At 43.8% G+C, this 23,816-nt stretch overlaps 2 protein-coding genes across 2 annotated transcripts; both read right to left on the bottom strand.

Moving 5' to 3' along the window:
- Window positions 1-3,277: 3,277 nt before the first annotated feature.
- On the bottom strand, window positions 3,278-4,243 carry LOC144259679 (olfactory receptor 51G2-like). Its single transcript, XM_077807984.1, has one exon. It carries the CDS (start codon window positions 4,241-4,243, stop codon window positions 3,278-3,280), a length of 966 nt encoding a protein of 321 aa, XP_077664110.1.
- Window positions 4,244-22,216: 17,973 nt separating this feature from the next.
- On the bottom strand, window positions 22,217-23,182 carry LOC144259678 (olfactory receptor 51G2-like). Its single transcript, XM_077807983.1, has one exon. It carries the CDS (start codon window positions 23,180-23,182, stop codon window positions 22,217-22,219), a length of 966 nt encoding a protein of 321 aa, XP_077664109.1.
- Window positions 23,183-23,816: the final 634 nt, after the last annotated feature.

The following is a 23,816-nucleotide window of genomic DNA, read 5'->3' as shown; positions in this document are numbered from 1 at the left end:
CATCTGTCCTCCCACCAGATTCACATCCCACCTTCTGAGTCCAGCCTTCAATGCCCTCTTCTCCAGTGACGTCTCCCTGTGCTGGGCCATTTGCAGATGTCCCCACCTTTACTCTCCCCAGCTACTCATTGTGCTTGGCTGCTGGGTTACTTGTGACATGGCCGGCACCCACTATCTTGGCTCTGGCCCCACAGATCATCTGTCTTTCTTTCTCTCCCCATGAGATACTCTCCTTGTGATCAGAAGAAGTGCGTGAGTTGGAGCCCTCTCTGTTGAAAAGTTGAAGGGTTTCCAGCTCGACTTTGGAACAAAAATGCCCCCTCGCTTGCAAAGGAGCTGGAACTGGCCTGCGTACCTGGACCACTGCCTCCAGAACTTGGAGATAGGTCTAGTTCCTAGACAGGCCCCCAAACTGCAAAAGACCTGGGCACTAATCAGCACTCTCAGGAAAGGGAGAGTTAGAGCAAGAGAGGGCCTTTGAATCTATGAAGAAGAGTATGGCAGACTATGCAGAATAAATTAACAGAAGGCTTCATGGCATGCAGATTTCATTAATTAAGGGCAAATTAAGGAAGGATTTCTACAAATAAGTAAATATTAATCACAATGATTTACTATGAAGAGCAAGGTAAACATGGTGAACATTTATATTTTATTATGGTGGCATCAATATTGAAGCCACAGTTAAAGTTGAGTCAAGTTTTGCTCTTAGAGCATGGATTCATCTTCTGTATCTATGAAATATGGTGTAGCCTTAGCCAACACGACAAGACTTACTCTCTGAGTGCAGAATGAGTTTTCAGAGAATTTACAAGTCAACCTGCTAAGTAGTTTAGGAATGCATATACGTAGTCTTCCTCCCTTAAAACTCCTTCTTCCTTATACGTATTCCACTGAACACCCTAATTCCCTGGACGAAACAGAATACTTTATTCCAGAAGGAGAAGCTTTAAGGGTACAGGACTGCAGTTTTGCTATCTGGGATTTTTGGGGGTGAAGAATACAAGCTTTCCTTTTGGGAGACTGTGACCATGGTCACTGGAGGGGCTATACTGAGAATGCTCAATCAGGGCAAACTGCAAGGAATACGGCAGACAATCCCCAAATCTGGTGCCTTATTCTTATAATTGATTCACCAAAACAGTAACCAAACAGCTTCTATAATACCTTCCTGGTTCCCAAGAAGCCAAAATACAGTTCTCTTTAAGCAATATAGCCTTTGGCTCCCACCCACACAGCCAAGTTCATCTATTAAGGGTTATATAAAATCTTATTCGCCATCTGTAAAGTGTTAGGGGGCTTATTCCTTCACCCACTTTCTTCCCTGGTTCTTCTTGCATGACAGAGAGGAACAATACCCAAAGTCCAAAGGTGCAAACAATTCATTGTTGATTGGGTGAACTTCCAGCAAGCATGATTCCAGTTTCCTTCCTTAGTGTCCCCCTTCCCAGCTCTGACACCACAGAGCCTTACACCTGTGTCCCTGTTCCCATTCCTGCCCTTAGCCAAACATGATTCCAATTTCCCCACCCCCATTCCCTGTTCCCTCCCCCCCTACACCCCCACTCACTTCCTGATTGACTTCAGACTATATAGTAGAACTTGAGTTCTGCTTAGCTATACCTTAACCAATCATTTTCCTGAAAATTAACTAACCAATCTGAACGTATTGTAACATGATTATGTAACCAATTATATCCCACCACCTTAATAAATTTACACCCTGTAAAATTAATTATACAGCAGACAGAAACAATCACAGAACCAGACAGAGATTATACAGACAAACAATAGCAAAGTGGGAACTATAATGACAAAACAATACAGAAGTGAGGATTTCACATCCCAGCTATGGATAAGTGAGTTCTTGCCAGACAGGATGCTATCAAACTAAGTTTCCTTTTACATCTTCCAGGCACTTCCCTTTCTCTGGAGGCGATAGGCATTATCAGGACAGGATTATATCCTAACAGCCCAATAGCATCTTCTTTCAATGTGACTAGGCTGCAATGTGAGGATGTGACTGGTCGCTTCCCAGTTTATGGCTGCCTCTGCTGCTTAGCCAAAGGACTTAGCCTAAGAACAGGGCCTCAGACTGTCACAGTAGGAGAAGCACCTTACACCAGCAGAAAGTGATTTTGATTCTTTCTTTTATATGTCTAGAACTAGCCAAGTGATAAGAATACATCTAAATGCTTAGAGTACAGGCCTTTACAGACAGGCCTGAATATCTATATCCTAATATAAAGTTCTACTACTCTCAAGAGATCAGACACATTATACACTATGTCAAATATACACTTACAGACAATTCTTATTCACAAATCTAAGATTTATTTAAAACAAAAAGAAAGAGAGTTATTGTGGTAAAAGATTGTTATACATACAGATATGAATCCAGTTCACAGGTAAGTTCCAAAGCAGAAATGGTGAGGCTGCCATTTTGTAGAAATCCTTCTGGAATTAATGGAAAAAGTCATAGTCCAATAGGCAGTCCATATACAGAATTTTTTCAAATTCTCACATGAGAATTGCAGGGCTAATCCACAAATGCTCCATCTTGTTACTTGAACATCCCCTGACAAAACTTAAGCAGCTCTGAGACAGTAAGGATCAGGCACAAAAGTCCCTTTATAGCTGAAATTCAGCTGATTAGCCTCTTGTCCCCAAATGATCACAGCAGGCCTTCCTTGGGCAAAGAATATGTAATATTCATTTTTGCTTTGAAATAAATCTCTATTTCCTATGTCTACACTGATAACTAGCAGCACTGATTAGCATAAGGCCATTAACCATTGAAATAGTTCACAGCTACTTTACTACAAACTTCAAAGAGAAATAAAGACAAGGATATTATTACAACACAAGTTTCATCAAAATGGTAATATCCCCTTTTGACCTCTGAATCAAGATAATAGGTCATGAAACATGACTTATAGGAACTGAAATTTATCATCTACAAGCTAATTTGGACACATTGTTGAACTTGTAGTAAGATATAGGTAAACCCAGACAAATACAATTAGTATCTACTTCTGATTCTCTAACAATACAGGTCTATATTCCAAGAACTCTAGTTTATTTACCGTGGCTTTGCTAGCTATCCATGAGGAACGGCCCTGTTTCCAATTACAATACTTTTCTAATATGTCCTTAAGGGTTGCTTTTAGTTCAACTGGCCTGCTCGTTGCTTAATCCTCACTGGCTCAGCATGACAGAGGCACTTGGACACCACCGCCCATATTGGCTCCAAGAGATACAGATTAGACAGATCAAATCAGTGCCCCCATTGGAGTCTGTTAGTGGAATAGTTTTGAAAGATCTTCATGATCCGTTTACGAATCTCTTTGGTTTTTATGCTGTATACAATGGGATTGAGCACTGGGGGGAAGAGGAGGTGGAGATAAGACAGAGGAATTTGACTCTGAGGGAGAGCCTGTTTCTTGAACCTGTGAATCATCGACAAACTGATCGGCGGGGTGTAGAAAAGCAGGCTGACACAGATGTGGGAGACACAAGTGTTCAGAGCCTTGAGACGCTCTTGCCAGGATGTGATACTCAATAGAGTCTGAAGGATCATGATGTAAGACAAGACAATGAGTACTGAGTCTAATCCCAGAGACAAAATGATAACAAACAAACCATAGAAGCTGCTGGATGTAGAGTCTGCACAGGCCATCTTCATCACATCTGGATGCAAACAATATGAATAAGAGAGAGGTTGGATCTTGCTGTACGGCAACTTCTTGAGAAGAATGACAGCTGGGATATGCAGACCAATACCCCTGATTATTATCGCCAGCCCTATGTTTCCTATCCTTGCACTGGTTAAAGTCGAAGCGTATCTCAGTGGGTGGCGTATTGCAACAAAGCGGTCAAATGCCATGGCTACGAGTACAGAGGATTCCATCATGGAGAAAGTGTGAATAAAGAAAAGTTGGGTCAGACAGACATCAATGCCAATTTCTCTGGTGTTAAACAGGAAGATGCTGAGCATTGTTGGCAAGGTGGAAACAGATAAGCCAAGGTCGGTGACAGACAACAGAGAAAGGAACAAATACATGGGCTGATGGAGATTCTGCTGTGTCTTGATCACAAACAGAATCAGACTGTTTCCTAAAATTGCAATGAGGTACATGGAACAGAAAGGGATGGAGACCCAGGGGCCATCAGCTTCCAGCCCTGGGATGCCTGCCAGGAGGAATCTTGCAGGACTGATGTTGGTTTCATTGCAGGTTGGCATGATGCACTGCAGAGTTTCTGGTCAGTTTCTTAAACCACATTCCCTACAATTAAAAGCAACATGATTAAAAGTACATGACACCATGAAAGAAAATATGGCCCATCCTGCCCCTGCTCTTCAGACAGGTTGGAGTCAGGTTGATTAAAAACCATGGTGGTACTCACACATCCCCACATCAGTTATAAAATCCCATTACTAATAATATCCTGTTTTTATATAGAGCTTTGCATTTATAAATCTCAAAGTGATTTACAAAAGAGCACAAGTATCAATGGGTCTGATTCAACGCCCATTGACACTCATAAGAAGGAGGATATAGATCCTCATTTAACTGAGGGGAAAACTAAAGCACAAAACAGGTAAGCAACATGTGCAAGGTCACTCAGGAGATCAGTGACAGAAGTCAGGTCTCCAGGCTCTCAGCTGAGTGCCCCTTCACTAGACTAGACCACATCCTCTCCCCTAGGTGGAGCTTAGCATATGAAGGCTTGTATGAACTCATTATTAAAGGGAACATAAGAAAAGCAGAGTGGACCTGAACCAAAACACTGGATCAGAACACTCGTACATTCTAGAACAAGATTTCAGTCTGGATCCAAATCTCAACTCTTTAGCTTGGGTCTATGAAAAAAAAATAAATTGTTTAGCTTTTTAAAACTCCTGTGAGAGGAGAACAATGATGTGTATTGTGAATGGCCCATGGGCTGAAAAGCGTTCATACAAACTACTCAGTGATGTCTCACAGGGACTTGTCCAAAGCCACACAAGGAGGCCGTGGTAGAACAGGGAACACAATCCAGCTCTGCTGTGTTTTAGCTGTAAATAAGGATGCCCTCCCTGTTGTACATGATGTTATTATTGGAGGGGGAGGGGACGAAAAGAAAAGGAGCCTCTGAAGACTGTGAATGTTAGCTGTGTCCTATCTTCATTCTAGATGCCTCCTTTGCTTACGCTGGGTGAGATCCACCCCTGTGGAGAGAGCCAGCATTCCTCAACCGGGAGTTTTGCCATGTGCAAAGTTTACTGTGAAAACCCCTATCCTCAGTTCTATGTGCAACTCCTAGGGACACCAACGGGCCCAACAGGCCCTCAGACAGCGAAACCTCATTAAAAGTAAATTTTGTTGGAGCAAAGACAAAGAGCTCCATTTTTCCACTTATGGTATCCTTGCAGACGTTCCATGGGGTGTTATATGCCAAGCAAGCACCATGCCTCCAGAAGCTGCAGGAAATGCAGAGAGTACAAGTCACCCTTTCAGAGGTTATACACTCTCTCCGATTGGCTAGAAACTATAGTCAGATTATTCAGTATTTGCCACTCCAGGGTTAGTTGCCCCCCTTCCTGTTAAGAGTCTGGTGCTAGTGACTGTTAGTCAGGTTATGGGTCTAGATAGACCACAGCTGGGACGTGGTATGGCCATGCTGAGGCTCCTTGTTACCATACACAGCCCCAGGCAAGTCAATGGTACTTACAAAAAACTGCCACAGGGAGTTAAAAACACAAGCTGGCTTTCACTGGGATTTGGGTTTTTTACTCATGGAAAATTCCACGCTACATGGGTAATGTTTCCACCATCTGGGCCCTCAGATTGCAAGCACCACAAGGGAGGGACCTGTCTTCCGAGGAGTTTGGGTCCTATATACAACAACGAATAACAATGCTGATCATAAGAATGTGCAGGTCTCATTGGTTACAGATTAAACGTTCCAAGCAGTTGAGACTGCCTGTCCGTGTCCGTGAAATAACTCCAGTGTGCTCAGCGCACTTACCAAAGCCACGAAAGTAGCAGCTGGAGAGTGTTCATCCTTGACTCCTGAGGAAGCAGAGCCTGAACAGCCTGGGCAGCAGCATTCCCTCTCTCTGTCAGGCACGCAGTGCAGCAATGTTTATAGCCCAGTGGGTAAAAGCTCTAGAGGACAGATAATCAGTTGGGAATCACCGTTGATCACATTGTTACACGTTTTAGCTCGACCAGCACAAATGGAAAAGACTTAAAAGGTGAATGATTTGAAGTCTTTCTGAACCGACTGGTGCAGTGTCCCGGATTTAGGGGTAACCCAATTCACAAGATGTTTCGCAACATTCAGCAATCGCCCATCTCAGAGCTGGGGTAAATGGTGTAACTGCATGAGTCAGGGGACTGGCACTGACTTGCTTTCAGTCAGGATTTGACCCTGATATTTTTTTCCTCAAAGAGACGTTAGTGCTTGTGAAAGGTGCCAGCTTGACAGACCTGGAGATGCCTGTGCTATAAGGAGCCAAAATTCCAAACGTACTATTGTGGATCGACACCACCAAGGGTGTACCAAGGGTGCACCAAGGGTGCTCCTCACAGACCATCCGCCCCTCCATTTCAGTCTTTTGGGCAGAAATTCTGCATTCCCTCAGCTCATCTCCCTTGGAGCTCCTGGTTGCTCTCCTCCCTGGTCTGCCACTAAATCAGCTGTTCCCCTGTCTTTCTGCCTTTCTCAAGCACTTTTCTCACACTTGATTTCTCTGCCCCATTGTCCTGATCATTTACTTGTTGAATGTTTGACTGCTTTGAACTCAATTGGAAAAGTAGCTGCAAGATCAGTGGCTTTGGGAAGTAATCCTGCTGCTTTGGATAGGTCTGTGTCTTTGGATTGTAGCAGTTTTGAAACAGCATTTACCATTTCCAGAATCCTTCTTTGGAGCACAATGAAAAAAACAAAACTAAAAATTTCTATTATTTTTTTTAACGCTGAAGGCTTGAATCTTCAACGGCACTTTTGCTCAGGAGAATTATTCCATGGGTGCCTTCATTGTCTCTAAACACTGAAGGTGAGAGGAAGGAGTGATTCACACTGGTTGTTGATCAATTGTTCAGTCAATTGCTTGACCAAGCTTTCATTTGCAATCATTTGTATGATATGATACCAGTTTTTTGGAAGGTGTGATGTTGCATGCACCTTATGCAGAACGTCTGCTCTGCAAAGTTACACATTTCAGCTTTTATCACGTATTTGAAGATTTCACAAGTTACACATCTCTTGAAATGTCACTGAAATCCCACCCATCAGTTTGTCCCAGTTCCCACAATTAAGTGGGGAGCTCTAGCCCATAAGACCAGTTACCTACCTTGCTCTAATGTGGTTTTCTCATTAATTTAATTGAGTCTATTATTTGGGGGGGGTGGTTGTTTATGCTGAATTCCAGTACATGTTATTCATAATTGTTGTTCATAATAGTTGGCTGGAACGCAATGAACCCCTGATGTACACATCTTCATTTGTGGTTTTGGTCTCTTGTTTACTTGCACATTAATATTACTACTGTGTAACCAGAACCAGGTGCGACTGTTCCAGGTTTTTACTGTGTTTAGCATGAAAGGAAAATGTGTTTGTACGTGAAAGGAGTACTTTCAATGTGTATAAACAAATAAATGCAGAGTTGGATCTAAAAAATTAAAAAAAAAAAAAAGGGGGAGGGATAGCTCAGTGGTTTGAGCATTGGCCTGCTAAACCCAGGGTTGTGAGTTCAATCCTTGAGGGGGCCATTTGGGGCAAAAATTGGGGATTGGTCCTGCTTTGAGCAGGGGGTTGGACTAGATGACCTCCTGAGGTCCCTTCCAACCCTGATATTCTATGATTCTATGATTCTAACCTACAGGCCTCTATCCTCTATGATTATCTAGAGCAAGTTAGTATAAGGGTTTGTAACCTTTGGCATAGATAAATGGCCTACCAGTTACCCTGCTTGACTTTGGGGAACTGAATAGGGAACTGAACAAAGAATTGAATATGTTTACCATTGGTCTGGAACAGACCAGTAACTGCAGGGTACACCGCAGGACATGGAAGTCATAAGTTAGGCCAAGGGTAACGGTTTCAGAGAATAGATAATCGGTATTACTATGTATGAATATATGTCATAATATGTTAATCTATAGAGTAAGTGTACCCGAAGATGTCTCTGGGTAAGGAAATAGGAAATTGGGCATGATAGGCTGTGTCCTGACTGTGGCAGGGCCAGCACACTATAAGAGGGCAAACAACCATGCAGGAGGGTGGCTCTCCCCCCACTCTGTGGTACTCTCTTCACACCAGACACTTCCCTGACCCACTGATCACTACATTAAGTTCTAACCAAATATAGGTTATTAAACAGCAACTGTAAAAAAAAATTGCAAAAAATGGGAAACTCTGAAAGTGGCCACACACGCTCAGGGTCTAGGTGGCAGGACCCTTCTCCCCAGCAACGGACTTTAATCAGCTGGCGAGAGCAAGGTGGGTAAGAGAATGACTCATTACAGATAGTTGACAAGAAGGCATGAGTAAGAGTAGGGAGAAATTTGTATTCGGGAAATTAAATGTAGGTTTTGTAATGACCCAACCACTCCCAACCTCTGTTCAGTCCTACAGTAAAAGGCAACTCATTGAAATTCCACTCTGCAGAGGGACGATATCTCCTTACTGAACTAGGAAGGCAGAGCCCTGAGAATCAGTGTATGAATCTCACGTCTGACACTCGCCATGCTGAACAGCCACCTTTATGATTCCCCTGAACAGTCCCTGAGGACTTTCAGGTTGGCCAGGACTCCCAAACAATTCGTCAGCTCCGTGAACAGCAGGAGGAGCAGAAAATAGACACTAGAGAACTTCAGCTGGAGAGCCTCCCTCGGGAGTAAAGAAATGATTCTCTGATCCCAGAGGCTCAGGTTGTCAGGACAAACTGAGTCTTCCAAATTGTTCAGCCTGTTGACAAATGTTTGGCTGTGTGTGTCTGTTCTTTCTGCCTGCTGTGCTGACTTTGGCGGACTCTGGCCAGAGAGCCCATACAGCAGGCTCCAATTGAACTACCCAATAAATCCACAGAGTTGGTTGTCAGTGAAGGAACTTGGTCAGTTTTATAGCTAACGAGGCACTGTGCTAATTCCCCAGATCAGTGGTTACAGGTACACGAACACATGTATGCCAAAACAATGGACTGGCTACATGAATGGCAGAACTTTCTATTCTCTCATTCATTGAGAGAAAGACATTGCTCTGAGATACATCTTTATGCATAGATGCATACAAGTTAAGCATTTCTCCTGATGTATCAGGGTACCACTCTCTCATGTATTGACGTGCCACCCATTGACGTGTCCAGGTGCCATCCATTACCTTGTACATATTGGTTTCCTCAAATATCTCTATCCATTATGCCATTATCCTGACATTATCGTTAAGATGGGTCAGCATCTTCCTGTCATCTTTAGGGAATGGGTTGGCATCCAGGTGTTCTGGTATCAGCTTTCTGGAAACTGTTTGCATCTTTATTCTTGTGCTGAGCGCTACTTAGGAACGTGTGTTTCTGCAATATCAGTCCTGTTCCTGCTACATTCTGTAAGCCGGGCCTGTCCCCTGCTCACAACTTAACTTCGCTTTATAGCTGCAAAGTTTTGACTACTTTAACCCAGGTCTCAGGCCTCACACCAGGCCTCGACTACAAGGGATTATATTTCAGGCCCTCTTCCTCCTACACAGCTTAACAACTGATGACGTCCTTCTTTTGTGTGTGTAATATACTGCCATCTGCATTATGTGTGGGAAATGATTCCATAAGCTATGGGAGCAAAAAGCATTTTCAATGGATCATAGCAGCATAGCACTGCATATCACCCTTGCAGTAGCAATGTTTCGTCGGTTAGCTTTGAAATGTAACTGCCACCCTGTGGAGGCCAAATGACGTGATCCAAAATTAATACAGGCCAAAGCTCATGGAAAAGGATTTCTTCTTCCCAGGATACTGCCATCAACAGTATTTGTCAGTGACTTGTTTTGAGGTCTCAAGTGGATATATATCTGGCACCTCCCAATTGTTCCAGTAATTCATCGTCTCTTTCGATTGGGTTAGCGTGAAATTTCAATTGTGTGTACATCTTTCAGAAATCGATGTAGGAAGAGGTTGTGCTATCCTGTGTCAGAACTAGTACCATGGGGACTTCTCCACACACCGTGTGATTTTTTTCACCACTCCCAGGGCCAAAATCACCTGGCGTTCTTCTCACACAGTATCCCACATTGTACAAGGGAACAGCCATGGAATTTCCCCAATCTTTGCCCTGCAGCCATTTCAGTATGGTGGTATTTTAGGTAAGTGTGCCCTGCCAGGGTGAGAACACAGGGGAAAGGAATCAAACAACTTCTACATCTGGATCTTTGGTTCGGGCTGCCGTCCCTCCCCCATACTTGCAGGTATTTCCAGGAGTTCTCTTGTGTGGGGATGGAGGCCACTAGATGATGTCTCACCCCACCTTATGTAGAATTAACATCAAGTGGGAATCCTTTGTTACAAAAAGAGTTCCCAATCCAGTTTGTGGAAAAATACAGCTACCCAAAATGGAGTTCAGTGTCATGTGGTCTGTTCACATGCTTTTGCATGCCCTGCTGAGTCATAGCAGCGATTAGCCATAAGCAGTCTGGAGGGTTTTCAGGAAGGCTCACCAGATGGGGGATAAGGCCAGTTCATTACCCTGAATAGGTCCTGAACAATCCATTGTCAAGACTGGAAGCATTTTGCCTCGTGGGCGTCACCCAGGTGTAACTACATTTGAAATACAGATACACAGTCAATATTCATAACTCCACATACAAAAATGATACATGCACACAAAGAGGATCATCCTTTTCAGCAAATCATAACTTCTCCAATGACACCTGACAAGATATATCTCGTACAAAATGTATGATCATTATGTCAGAATTATATCAGAATCATTCAACTATGAAGAATATGGGGCACAGTGTCATAACGAGGTCATGAGGAGAATCCCCTCTGTGGCTTTTCAAAGATTCAAATGACAGCAGTAAAGCACATTAGAAAAGAGAATCTCAACTACACATACAAAATGATGGGGTCTAAATTAGCTGTTACCAATCAAGAAAGAGATCTTGCGGTCATGGTAGCGAGTTGTCTGAAAACATCTGCTCCATGTGCCACAATAGTCCAAAAAGTTAACAGAATGTTGTGAACCACTAGGAAAGTGATTGATAAGAAGACAGAAAATATAATAATTCCACTCTAAAATATAATATAGTATAATATAATTAATTAATATAAAATGCCACACAACAGACAGTCAACCTGCGGAACGCCTTGCCAGAGGATGTTGTAAAGGCCAAGACCATAATAGAGTTCAAAAAAGAACTAGATAAATTCATGCAGGATAGGTCCATCAATGGCTATTAGTCAGGATGGGCAGGGATGGTGTCCCTCGCCTGTGCTTGTCAGAAGCTGGGAATGAGTGACAGGGGATGGATCACTGGATGATTCCCTGTTCTGTTCATTCCCTCTGGGGCACCTGGCACTGGCCACTGTCGGAAGACAGCACACTGGGCTCGATGGACGTTTGGTCTGACCCAGTAGGGCCATTCTTATGTACTTATGTTTATTTTTGTGCTGAGCTGTCATAAAAATAAAGGGAAGGGTAAAACCCCTTTAAAATCCCTCCTGGCCAGTGGAAAAATCCTCTCACCTGTAAAGGGTTAAGAAGCTAAAGGTAACCTCGCTGGCTCCTGACCAAAATGACCAATTAGGAGACAAGATACTTTCGAAAGCTAGGAGGAGGGAGAAAAACAAAGGGCCTGTGTCTGTGTGATGCTTTTGCCGGAGACAGAACAGGAATGGAGTCTTAGAACTTAGTCAGTAATCTAGCTAGGTATGTGTTAGATTATGATTTCTTGAAATGCCTGAGAAAATAGCTGTGCTGAATAGAATGACTATTCCTGTCTGTGTGTCTTCTTTGTAACTTAAGGTTTTGCCTAGAGGGATTCTCTATGTTTTGAATCTAATTACCCTGTAAGGTATTCACCATCCTAATTTTACAGAGGTGATACCTTTTTTTCCTTCTATTAAAAGTCTTCTTGTAAGGAGACCTTGAGCAGATCACTGAGGACTACGTGGCTCTGGGAAGAAGGATAAAGGAGTTTGAGGCGCAAGTAGTGTTCTCGTCCATCCTCCCCGTAGAAGGAAAAGGCCGGGTAGGGACCGTCAAATCGTCGATGTCAACGAGTGGCTACGCAGGTGGTGTTGGAGAGAAGGCTTTGGATTCTTTGACCATGGGATGGTGTTCCATGAAGGAGGAGTGCTGGGCAGAGAGGGGCTCCACCTAACGAAGAGAGGGAAGAGCATCTTTGTGAGCAGGCTTGCTAACCTAGTGAGGAGGGCTTTGAACTAGGTTCACCGGGGGAAAGAGACCTTTTAAAGCCCTGAGGTAAGTGGGCAAGCAGGATACCGGGAGGAAGCACAGGCAGGAACGTCTGTGAGGGGAGAGCTCCTACCTCATACTGAAAATGAGGGGCGATCAGCAGGTTATCTCAAGTGCCTATATACAAATGCACAAAGCCTTGGAAACAAGCAGGGAGAACTGGAGGTCCTGGTGAAGGCAAGGAATTATGATGTGATTGGAATAACAGAGACTTGGTGGGATAACTCACATGACTGGAGTCTTGACATGGATGGTTATAAACTGTTCAGGAAGGACAGGCAGGGCAGAAAAGGTGGGGGAGTAGCACTGTATGTAAGGGAGCAGTATGACTGCTCAGAGCTCCGGTATGAAACTGCAGAAAAACCTGAGTGTCTCTGGATTAAGTTTAGAAGTGTGAGCAACAAGAGGGATGTAGTGGTGGGAGTCTACTATAGACCACCGGACCCGGAGGATGAGGTGGATGAGGCTTTGTTCCAGCAACTCGAAGAAGCTACTAGATCACAGGCCCTGGTTCTCATGGGTGACTTTAATCATCCTGATATCTGCTGGGAGAGCAATACAGCGGTGCATAGACAATCCAGGAAGTTTTTGGAAAGCGTAGGGGACAATTTCCTGGTGCAAGTGCTGGAGGAGCCAACTAGGGGGAGAGCTTTTCTTGACCTGCTGCTCACAAACCGGGAAGAATTAGTAGGGGAAGCAAAAGTGGATGGGAATCTGGGAGGCAGTGACCATGAGTTGGTCGACTTCAGGATCCTGACACAGGAAAGAAAGGTAAGCAGCAGGATACGGACCCTGGACTTCAGGAAAGCAGACTTAGATTCCATCAGGGAACTGATGGGTAGGATCCCCTGCGGGAATAACATGACGGGGAAAGGAGTCCAGGAGAGCTGGCTGTATTTCAAAGAATCCCTATTGAGGTTACAGGGACAAACCATCCCGATGTGCCGAAAGAATAGTAAATATGGCAGGCATCCAGCTTGGCTTAACAGTGAAATCCTTGCTGATCTTAAACATAAAAAAGAAGCTTACAAGAAGTGGAAGATTGGACAAATGACCAGGGAAGAGTATAAAAATGTTGCTCGGGCATGTAGGAATGAAATCAGGAAGGCCAAATCGCACCTGGAGCTGCAGCTAGCAAGAGATGTTAAGAGAAACATGAAGGGTTTCTTCAGGTATGTTGGCAACAAGAAGAAAGCCAAGAAAAGTGTGGGCCCCTTACTGAATGAGGGAGGCAACCTAGTGACAGAGGATGTGGAAAAAGCTAATGTACTCAATGCTTTTTTTGCCTCTGTCTTCACAAACAAGGTCAGCTCCCAGACCTCTGCACTGGGCAACACAGCATGGGGAGTAGGTGGCCAGCCCTCTGTGGAGAAAGAAGTGGTTCGGGACTATTTAGAAAAGCTGAACATGCACAAGTCCATGGGGCCGGATGCATTGCATCCGAGAGTGCTAAAGGAGCTGGCGGCTGTGATTGCAGAGCCATTGGCCATTATCTTTGAAAACTCATGGCGATCGGGGGAAGTCCCGGACAACTGGAGAAAGGCTAATGTAGTGCCCATCTTTAAAAAAGGGAAGAAGGAGGATCCTGGGCACTACAGGCCAGTCAGCCTCACCTCAGTCCCCAGAAAAATCATGGAGTGGGTCCTCAAGGAATCAATCCTGAAGCACTTCGAGAAGAGGAAAGTGATCAGGAACAGTCAGCATGGATTCACCAAGGGCAAGTCATGCCTGACTAATCTAATCGCCTTCTATGATGAGATTACTGGTTCTGTGGATGAAGGGAAAGCAGTGGATGTATTGTTTCTTGACTTTAGCAAAGCTTTTGACACGGTCTCCCACAGTATTCTTGTCAGCAAGTTAAAGAAGTATGGGCTGGATGAATGCACTACAAGGTGGATAGAAAGTTGGCTAGATTGTCGGGCTCAATGGGTAGTGATCAATGGCTCCATGTCTAGATGGCAGCTGGTATCAAGTGGAGTACCCCAAGGGTCGGTCCTGGAGTCGGTTTTGTTCAATATCTTCATAAATGATCTGGAGGATGGTGTGGATTGCACTCTCCTCAAATTTGCGGATGATACTAAACTAGGAGGAGTGGTAGATACGGTGGCAGGTAGGGATAGGATACAGAGGGACCTAGACAAATTGGAGGATTGGGCCAAAAGAAATCTGATGAGGTTCAACAAGGATAAGTGCAGGGTCCTGCACTTAGGACGGAAGAATCCAATGCACAGCTACAGACTAGGGACCGAATGGCTAGGCAGCAGTTCTGCGGAAAAGGACCTAGGGGTGACAGTGGACGAGAAGCTGGATATGAGTCAACAGTGTGCCCTTGTTGCCAAGAAGACCATTGGCATTTTGGGATGTATAAGTAAGGGCATAGCCAGCAGATCGAGGGATGTGATCGTTCCCCTCTATTCAACATTGGTGAGACCTCATGTGGAGTACTGTGTCCAGTTTTGGGCCCCACACTACAAGAAGGATGTGGAAAAATTGGAAAGCGTCCAGCAAAGGGCAACAAAAATGATTAGGGGTCTGGAACACATGACTTCTGAGGAGAGGCTGAGGGAACTGGGATTGTTTAGTCTACGGAAGAGAAGAATGAGGGGGGATTTGATAGCTGCTTTCAACTACCTGAGAGGTGGTTCCAGAGAGGATGGTTCTAGACTATTCTCAGTGGTAGAAGAGGACAGGATAAGGAGTAATGGTCTCAAGTTGCAGTGGGGGAGGTTTAGGTTGGATATTAGGAAAAACTTTTTCACGAGGAGGGTGGTGAAACACTGGAATGTGTTACCTAGGGAGGTGGTAGAATCTCCTTCCTTAGAAGATTTTAAGGTCAGGCTTGAGAAAGCCCTGGATGGGATGATTTAATTGGGGATTGGTCCTGCTTTGAGCAGGGGGTTGGACTAGATGACCTCCTGAGGTCCCTTCCAACCCTGATATTCTATGATTCTATGAAACTGAATGCTTTTTCATTGTTCTAAGATCCAAGGGTTTGGGTCTGTGGTCACCTATGCAAATTGGTGAGGATTTTTACCAAACCTTCCCCAGGAAGTGGGGCACAAGGAGTGGGAGGAACCCAGATAAAGTTTGGTGGTGGCAGTGTAAATCCGAGGGCAAAGGGTAAAATAATTTGTACCTTGGGGAAGTTTTAACCTAAGCTGGTAAAAGTAAGCTTAGGAGGTTTTCATGCAGGTCCCCACATCTGTACCCTAGAGTTCAGAGTTGGGAAGGATCCTTGACACGAGCACTACTTAGGAATGTGTGTTTTTGCAATATCAGCCCTGTTCCTGCCAGCTTCTGTAAGCCGGGCCTGTCCCTCGCTCACAACTTGACTTTGCTTTATAGCTGCAAAGTTTTGACTACTTTAACCCAGATCTCATGGCCTCACACCAGGCCTCGACTACAAGGGATTATGTTTCAGGCCCTCTTCCTGCTACACAGCCTAGCAACTGATGATGACCTTCTTTTGTGTGTGTGATATACTGCCATCTGCACTATGTGTGGGAAATGATTTCATAAGCTATGGGACCAAAAAGCATTTTCAATGGATCATAGCAGCATAGCGCTGCGTACCACCCATGAAGTAACAATATTTAGTCGATTAGCTGTGAGAAGTAACTGCCACCCTGTGGAGGCCAAATGACGTGATCCGAGATTAATACAGGCCAAAGGGCACGGAAAAGGATTTCTTCTCCCAGGATACTACCATCAACTGTTTTTGTCAGTGTCTTGTTGTGAGGTCTAAAGTGGATATATATCTGGCAACTCCCAATTCTTCTAGTAATTCATCTTCTCTTTTGATTGGGTAAGCATGAAAGTTCAATAGTGTGTCCATCTTTCAGAAATCGAGGTAGGAAGAGGTTGTGCTATCCTGTGTCAGAACTAGTACCATGGGGACTTCTCCACTCACTGTGTGATTCCTTCACCACTCCCAGGGCCAAAATCACCTGGCGTTCCTCTCACATGGTATCCCACATTGTATAAGGGAACAGCCACGGAATTTCCCCAATCTTTACCCTGCAGCCATTTCAGTATGGTGGCATTTTAGGTAGGTTTTCCATGCCAGCGTCAGAACACAGGGGAAAGGAATCAAACAACTTCTACATCTGGATCTTTGGTTCGGGCTGCCGTCCCTCCCCCATACTTGCAGGTTTCAGAGTAGCAGCCATGTTCCTCTGTATTCACAAAAAGAAAAGGAGAACCAGAGGCACCTTAGAGACTAACCAATTTATTTGAGCATAAGCTTTTGTGAGCTACAGCTCACTTCATCGGATGCATTCAGTGGAAAATACAGTGAGGGGATTTATATATACACAGAACATGAAAAAATGGGTATACACACTGTAAGGAGAGTGATCACTTACAATGAGCTAGGGGGGAAGAAAATCTTTTGTAGTGATAATCAAGGTGTGCCATTCCCAGCAGTTAACAGGAATGTCTGAGGAACGGTGGGGGGCGGGGAATAAATGTGGAGAAATAGTTTTACTTTGTGTAATGACATATCCACTCCCAGTCTCTATTCAACCCTAAGTTAATTGTGTCCAGTTTGCAAATTAATTCCAGTTCAGCAATCTCCCGTTGAAGTCTGTTTTTGAAGCCTTTTTGTTGTAATATTGTAACTTTTAGGTCTGTAATCGAGTGACCAGACAGATTGAAGTGTTCTCCAACTGGTTTTTGAATGTTATAATTCTTGACATCTGATTTGGGTCCATTTATTCTTTTACATAGAGACTGTCCAGTTTGACCAATGGACATGGCAGAGGGGCATTGCTGGCATATGATGGCATATATCACATTGGTAGATGCGCAGGTGAACGAGCCTCTGATAGTGTGGCTGATGTGATTAGGCCCTATGATCGTGTTCCCTGAATAAATATCTGGACACAGTTGGCAACAGGCTTTGTTGCAAGGATAGGTTCCTCGGTTGGTGGTTCTGTTGTGTGGTGTGTGGTTGCTGGTGAGTATTTGCTTCAGGCTGGGGAGCTGTCTGCAGGCAAGGACTGGCCTCTCTCCCAAGATTTGTGAGAGTGATGGGTCACCCTTCAGGATAGGTTGTAGATCCTTAATGATGCATTGGAGAGGTTTTAGTTGGGGGCTGAAGGTGATGGCTAGTGGCGTTCTGTTATTATCTTTGTTGGGCCTGTCCTGCACTAGGTGACTTCTGGGTACCCTTCTGGCTCTGTCAATTTGTTTCTTCACTTCAGCAGGTGGGTACTGTAGTTGTAAGAATGCTTGATAGTGATCTTGTAGGTGTTTGTCTCTGTCTGAGGGGTTGGAGCAAATATAGTTGTATCGTAGAGCTTGGCTGTAGACGATGGATTGTGTGGTGTGTTCTGAGTGAAAGCTGGAGACATATAGGTAGGAATAGCGGTCAGTAGGTTTCCGGTATAGGGTGGTGTTTATGTGACTGTTGCTTATTAGCACCGTAGTGTCCAGGAAGTGGATCTCTTGTGTGGACTGATCGAGGCTGACTTTGATGGTGGGATGGAAATTGTTGAAATCATGGTGGAATTCCAATACTTGCAGGTATTTCCAGGAGTTCTCTTATGTGGGGAGGGAAGCCACTAGATGATGTCTCACCCCACCTCATGTAGAATTAACATCGAGTGGGAATCCTTTGTCCCAAAAATAGATCCCAATCCAGATTGTGGAAAAATACAGGTGCCCAAAATGGAGTTCAGTGTCATGTGGTCTGTTCACATTCCTGTGCATGCCCTGCTGAGTCATAGCAGCGATTAGACATAGGCAGTCTGGAGGGTTTTCAGGAAGGCTCACCAGATGGGGGATAAGACCAGGTCATTACCCTGAATAGGTCCTTAACAATCCATTGTCAAGACTGGAAGCATTTTGCATCGTGGGCGTCACCCAGGTGTAACTACATTTGAAAAACAGATACACAGTCAATATTCATAACTCCACATACATAAATGATACATGCACACAAAGAAGATAATCCTCTTCAGCAAATCATAACTTTTCCAATGACACCTGACAAGACATACCGTGTATAAAATGTATGATCATTATGTCAGAATTATATCAGAATCATTCAACTATGAAGAATATGGGGCACAGTGTCACAACGAGGTCATGAGGAGAATTCCCTCCGTGGCTTTTAAAAGATTCAAATGATAGCAGTAAAGCACATTAGAAAACAGAATCTCATCTACAGATAGAAAATGATGGGGTCTAAATTAGCTGTTACCAATCAAGAAAGAGATCTTGCGGTCATGGTAGCGAGTTGTCTGAAAACATCTGCTCAATGTGCCATAATAGTCCAAAAATTTAATGTTGTGAACCACTAGGAAAGTGATTGATAAGAAGACAGAAAATAAATTAATTCCGCTCTATAATATAATATTATATAATATTATAATCCAGAGGGAATGAACAGAACAGGGAATCATTCAGTGATCCATCCGCTGTCGCTTATTACCAGCTTATGGCAAACAGAGGCTAGGGACGCCTTCCTTGCCCATCCTGGCTAATAGCCATTGATGGACCCAACCTCCATGAATTTATCCAGTTCTTTTTTGAACTCTGTTATGGTCTTGGCCTTTGCAACATCCTCTGGCAAGGAGTTCCACAGGTTGACTGTGTATTGTGTGGCATTTTATAATTTATTATGTTATAATATATAATGCCACTCTATAATATAATATAATATTTCCCACTACCACCCTGCGAATGTCCCAAGGTCTCCATCTGGTCTAAGTCAGCATGAAGGGTGTCTGCTGAAGGCTTGAAAATTCAATGGCATTTTTCCTCAGAAGAGTGTTTTCCGTGGGTGCCTTCATTGTGTGTAAACATTGAATGTGAGAGGAAGGAGTGATTCATACTGGTTGTTGTTCAATTGTGTAATCAATTGCTTGACGAAGTTTTCATTTCTTACTAAATATTTTTCAAATGGCCAAATAAACAATGTCCGGTTTACTGCTCTAACCTCATAAGAAAATAGTGCGGAAAAAAGGATTTATCTGATTCCAGTCTCTGGGAAGCCGTCTTGTGCAGTGGCGTTACATCCACCTTACGCAGAAAGTGTGCTTCCCAAAGTTACACCTTCAACTTTCACCATTTATATGAAGATTTAACTAAAGGTACACGTACCTTTACACGTCACTAAAATTCAACCCATCAGTTTGTCCCAGTTCCCCAATATTAGCGGGGGAATGGTCCTGCTATTGTGGGAGACTTTCCTGGCTTCTGCACTGCCCTGGTGGAATTGGATAGCCAAAGAATTCGAATCCTCACTTCTACTCCCTTTACCCAGAGTCCTGCCTGACCTCAAGGACTCGCCTTCCACTCTCCTGTGTGGCAGAGTACGTGTAATTGTGACACAGCTGGGCCCAGGATTCCTGGAAGCCTGAACCCCAGTCTCATCGTGGGGGCTAGGGTGTTCCCTCGGACAGGGGCTAGGGTGTCCCCATTCCTGGTTACTTTCTTCGCACCAGACCCTTCTCTAACCCACTGATCACTACATTAAGTTCAAACCAAATTTAATTTATTCATCAGCAGCTGTAAAAAAAGGAAAAAATGGGAAATGTTAGAGGAAACAAGGAACCCCGCTTTGTGGGCATGGGAAACACCACCAACAGCCATTTCTGGGATGTAAGAAATGTTCCCAATTTGTTCCTCACACATCACCTATTCCCCAGGCCCTGGCTGCTCCGTGGTGATACTGCAGGTAAGGAGCCTGCTCTGGAACTGGGCACACTCCCTCATGCTCCAAGTGGCAGGACCTTTCTCCCCAGCATCTGTCCTCCCACAAGATTCACATCCCACCTTCTGAGTCCAGCCTTCAACGCCCTCTTCTCTAGTAACGACTCCCTGTGCTGGGCGGTATGCAGAAGTCCCCACCTGGCTCTCCCCACCTGCTCCTTGTGCTTGGCTGCCGGGTTACTTGTAACATGGCTGGCACGCACTATCTTGGCTCTGGCCCCACAGATCATCTGTCTTTCTTTCTCTCCCAACGAGATACTCTCCTTGTGATCAGAAGAAGAGCTTGAGTTGGAGCCCTCTATATTTAAAAGTTGAAAGGTTTTCAACTCAACTTTGGAACAAAAATGCCGCCTCGCTTGCAAAGGAGATGGAAAAGGGATGGGTATCTGGCCCAGGAAGGATTTCAACAAATAAGTAAATATTAATCACAATGATTTACTATGAAGAGCAAGGTAAACATGCTGAAAATTTATATTTTATTATGGTGGCATCAATAGTGAAGCCACAGTTTAAGGTGAGTCATTGCAGGTTTGCTAACTGGGATTTTAGGGGGCGAACAATACAAGCTTTACTTTTGGGATGCTGTGACCATGGTCGCTGGAGGGGCTATACTGAGAATGCTCAATCAGGACAAACTGCAAGGAATAGGGCAGACAATCCCCAAAACTGGTGGCTTATTCTTACAATTGATTCACCAAGACAGTAACCATACAGCTTCTATAATACCTTCCCGGGTACCAAGAAGTCAAAATACAGTTTTCTTTAAGCAATCTTACCTTTGGCTCCCACCCACACAGCCAAGTCCATCTATTAAAGGTTATATAAAATCTTATTCACCATCTGTAAAGTTCTCCTACTCTCAAGAGATCGGACACATTTCACACCAGGTCAAATACACACTGACAGACAATTCTTATTCACAAATCTAAGATTTATTTAAAAGGAAAAGAAAGAGAGTTATTGTGGTAAAAGATCATTATACATAGAGATATGAACCCAGTTCACAGGCCAGTTTCAAAGCAGAAATGGTGAGGCTGCCGATTTGTAGAAGTCTTTCTGGAATTAATGGAAAAAGTTATAGTCCAATACGCAGTCCATATACAGAGTGTTTTCAAATTCTTCCATGAGAATTGCAGGGGTAATCCACAAGTCCTCCATCTTGTTACTTGAACATCCCCTGACAAAGCTTAAGCAGCTCTGAGATAGTAAGAATCAGGCCCAAAAGGCCCTTTATAGCTGAAGTTCAGCTGATTAACCTCTTGTCCCCAAATGATCAAAGCAGGCCTTCCTTGGGTGAAGAATAAGTAATGTGCATCTTTGCTTTGAAATAAATCTCTATTTCCTATGTCTACACTGATAACTAGCAACATTGATTAGCATAAGGCCATTAACCATTGAAATGGTTCCCAGGTAGTTTACTACAAACTTCAAAGAGAAATAAAGACAAAGATATTATTACAACACAAGTTTCATCTTAACATTAGTATCCCCTTTTGACCTCTGAATTAACAGAATATGTAATAAAACATGACTTTCAGGAACTGAAATTTATCATCTACAAGCTAATTTGGTCACATTGTTGAACTTGTAATAAGATATAGGTAAACCCAGACAAATACAATTAGTATCTACTTTCGATTCTCTAACAATACAAGCCTATATTTCAAGAACTCTAGTTTATTTACCAAAAAGAAAAGGAGTACTTGTGGCACCTTAGAGACTAACCAGTTTATTTGAGCATGAGCTTTCGTGAGCTACAGCTCACAAGTGAGCTGTAGCTCACGAAAGCTCATGCTCAAATAAACTGGTTAGTCTCTAAGGTGCCACAAGTACTCCTTTTCTTTTTGCGAATACAGACTAACACGGCTGTTACTCTGAAACCAGTTTATTTACCGTGGCTTTGCTAGCTATCCATGAGGAACGGCCCTGTTTACCATTTCAATACTTTTCTACTATGTACTTAAGGGTTGCTTTTAGTGACAGAGGCACTTGGACACCACGGGCCATATTCGCTCCGACAGAGACAGATTAGACAGACCAAATCAGTGCCCCCACTGGAGTTTGTTAGTGGAATAGTTTTGAAAGATCTTCATGATCCGTTTACGAATCTCTTTGGTTTTCATGCTGTATACAATGGGATTGAGCACCGGGGGGAAGAGGAGTTGGAGATAAGACAGAAAAATTTGACTCTCAGGGAGAGCCTTTTTCTTGAACCTGTGAATCATCGACAAACTGATCAGCGGGGTGTAGAAAAGCAGGGTGACGCAGATGTGGGAGACACAGGTGTTCAGAGCCTTGAGACGCTCTTGCCGGGATGTGATACTCAATACAGTCTGAAGGATCATGATGTAAGACAAGACAATGAGCACTGAGTCTACTCCCAGAGTAGAAATGACAACAAACAAACCATAGAAGCTGCTGGGCGTAGTGTCTGCACAGGCCATCTTCATCACATCTGGATGCAAACAATATGAATAAGAAAGAGGTTGGATCTTGCTGTACGGCAACCTCTTGAGAAGAATGACACCTGGAATATGAACACCACTAACCCTGATTATTATCACCAGTCCTATATTTCCTATCCTTGTACTGGTTAAAATAGAAGCGTATCTCAGTGGGTGGCGTATTGCAACGAAGCGGTCAAATGCCATGGCTACGAGTACAGAGGATTCCAAGATGGAGAAAGTGTGAATAAAGAAAAGTTGGGTCAGACAGACATCAATGCCAATTTCTCTGGTGTTAAACAGGAAGACGCTGAGAATTGTTGGCAAGGTGGAGAAAGATAAGCCAAGGTCGGTGACAGACAACAGAGAAAGGAACAAGTACATGGGCTGATGGAGATTCCGCTGTGTCTTGATCACAAACAGAATCAGACTGTTTCCAAAAATTGCAATGAGGTACATGGAACAGAAAGGGATGGAGATCCAGGGACCATCAGCTTCCAGCCCTGGGATGCCTGCCAGGAGGAATCTTGCAGGACTGATATTGCTTTCATTGCAGGTTGGCATGATGCACTGCGGAGGTTCTGGTCAGTTTATTAAACCACATCCCCTACAATTAAAAGCAACATGATTAAAAATATGTGACATCATGACAGAAAATATGGCCCATTATGCCCCCGCTCTTCAGACTGGTTGGAGTCAGTACCATGATTAAAAACCCTGGTGGTACTCACACATCCCCAGATCAGTTAGAACATCCCATTACTAATAATATCCTGTTCTTATATAGAGCTTTCCATTTATAAATCTCAAAGTGATTTACAATAGAGCAAAAGATTTACAAAAGATTTCAGTCTGGATCCAGATCTCAACTCTTTAGCTTGGGTCCATGATAAAAAAGTAAATGGTTTAGCTATTTAAAAATCCTGTGAGAGGAGAACAATGATGTGAATTGTGAATGCTCCATGGGCTGAGAAGCGTTCATAGAAACTACTCAGTGATGACTCATAGTGACTTGTCCAAAGCCAAACAAGGAGGCTGTGGTAGAACAGGGAACACAATCCAGCTTTGCTGTGTTATAGCTGTAAATAAGGCTTCCCTCGCTGTTGTACATGATGTTATTATTGGAGGGGGAGGGAATGAAAAGAAAAGGAGCCTCTGAAGACTGTGAATGTGAGCTGTGTCCTATCTTCATTCTAGA

This window comes from Eretmochelys imbricata, chromosome 1 (genome assembly GCF_965152235.1).
Source record: "Eretmochelys imbricata isolate rEreImb1 chromosome 1, rEreImb1.hap1, whole genome shotgun sequence".
NCBI lineage: Eukaryota > Metazoa > Chordata > Testudines > Cheloniidae > Eretmochelys > Eretmochelys imbricata.
This window is presented reverse-complemented; position numbering and strand designations above follow the sequence as displayed.

What these genes read in the sequence shown, in the direction of transcription:
- LOC144259678 (XM_077807983.1), bottom strand. Translation starts at nt 23,182, where the DNA reads ATGCCAACCTGCAATGAAAGCAATATCAGTCCTGCAAGATTCCTCCTG.
- LOC144259679 (XM_077807984.1), bottom strand. Translation starts at nt 4,243, where the DNA reads ATGCCAACCTGCAATGAAACCAACATCAGTCCTGCAAGATTCCTCCTG.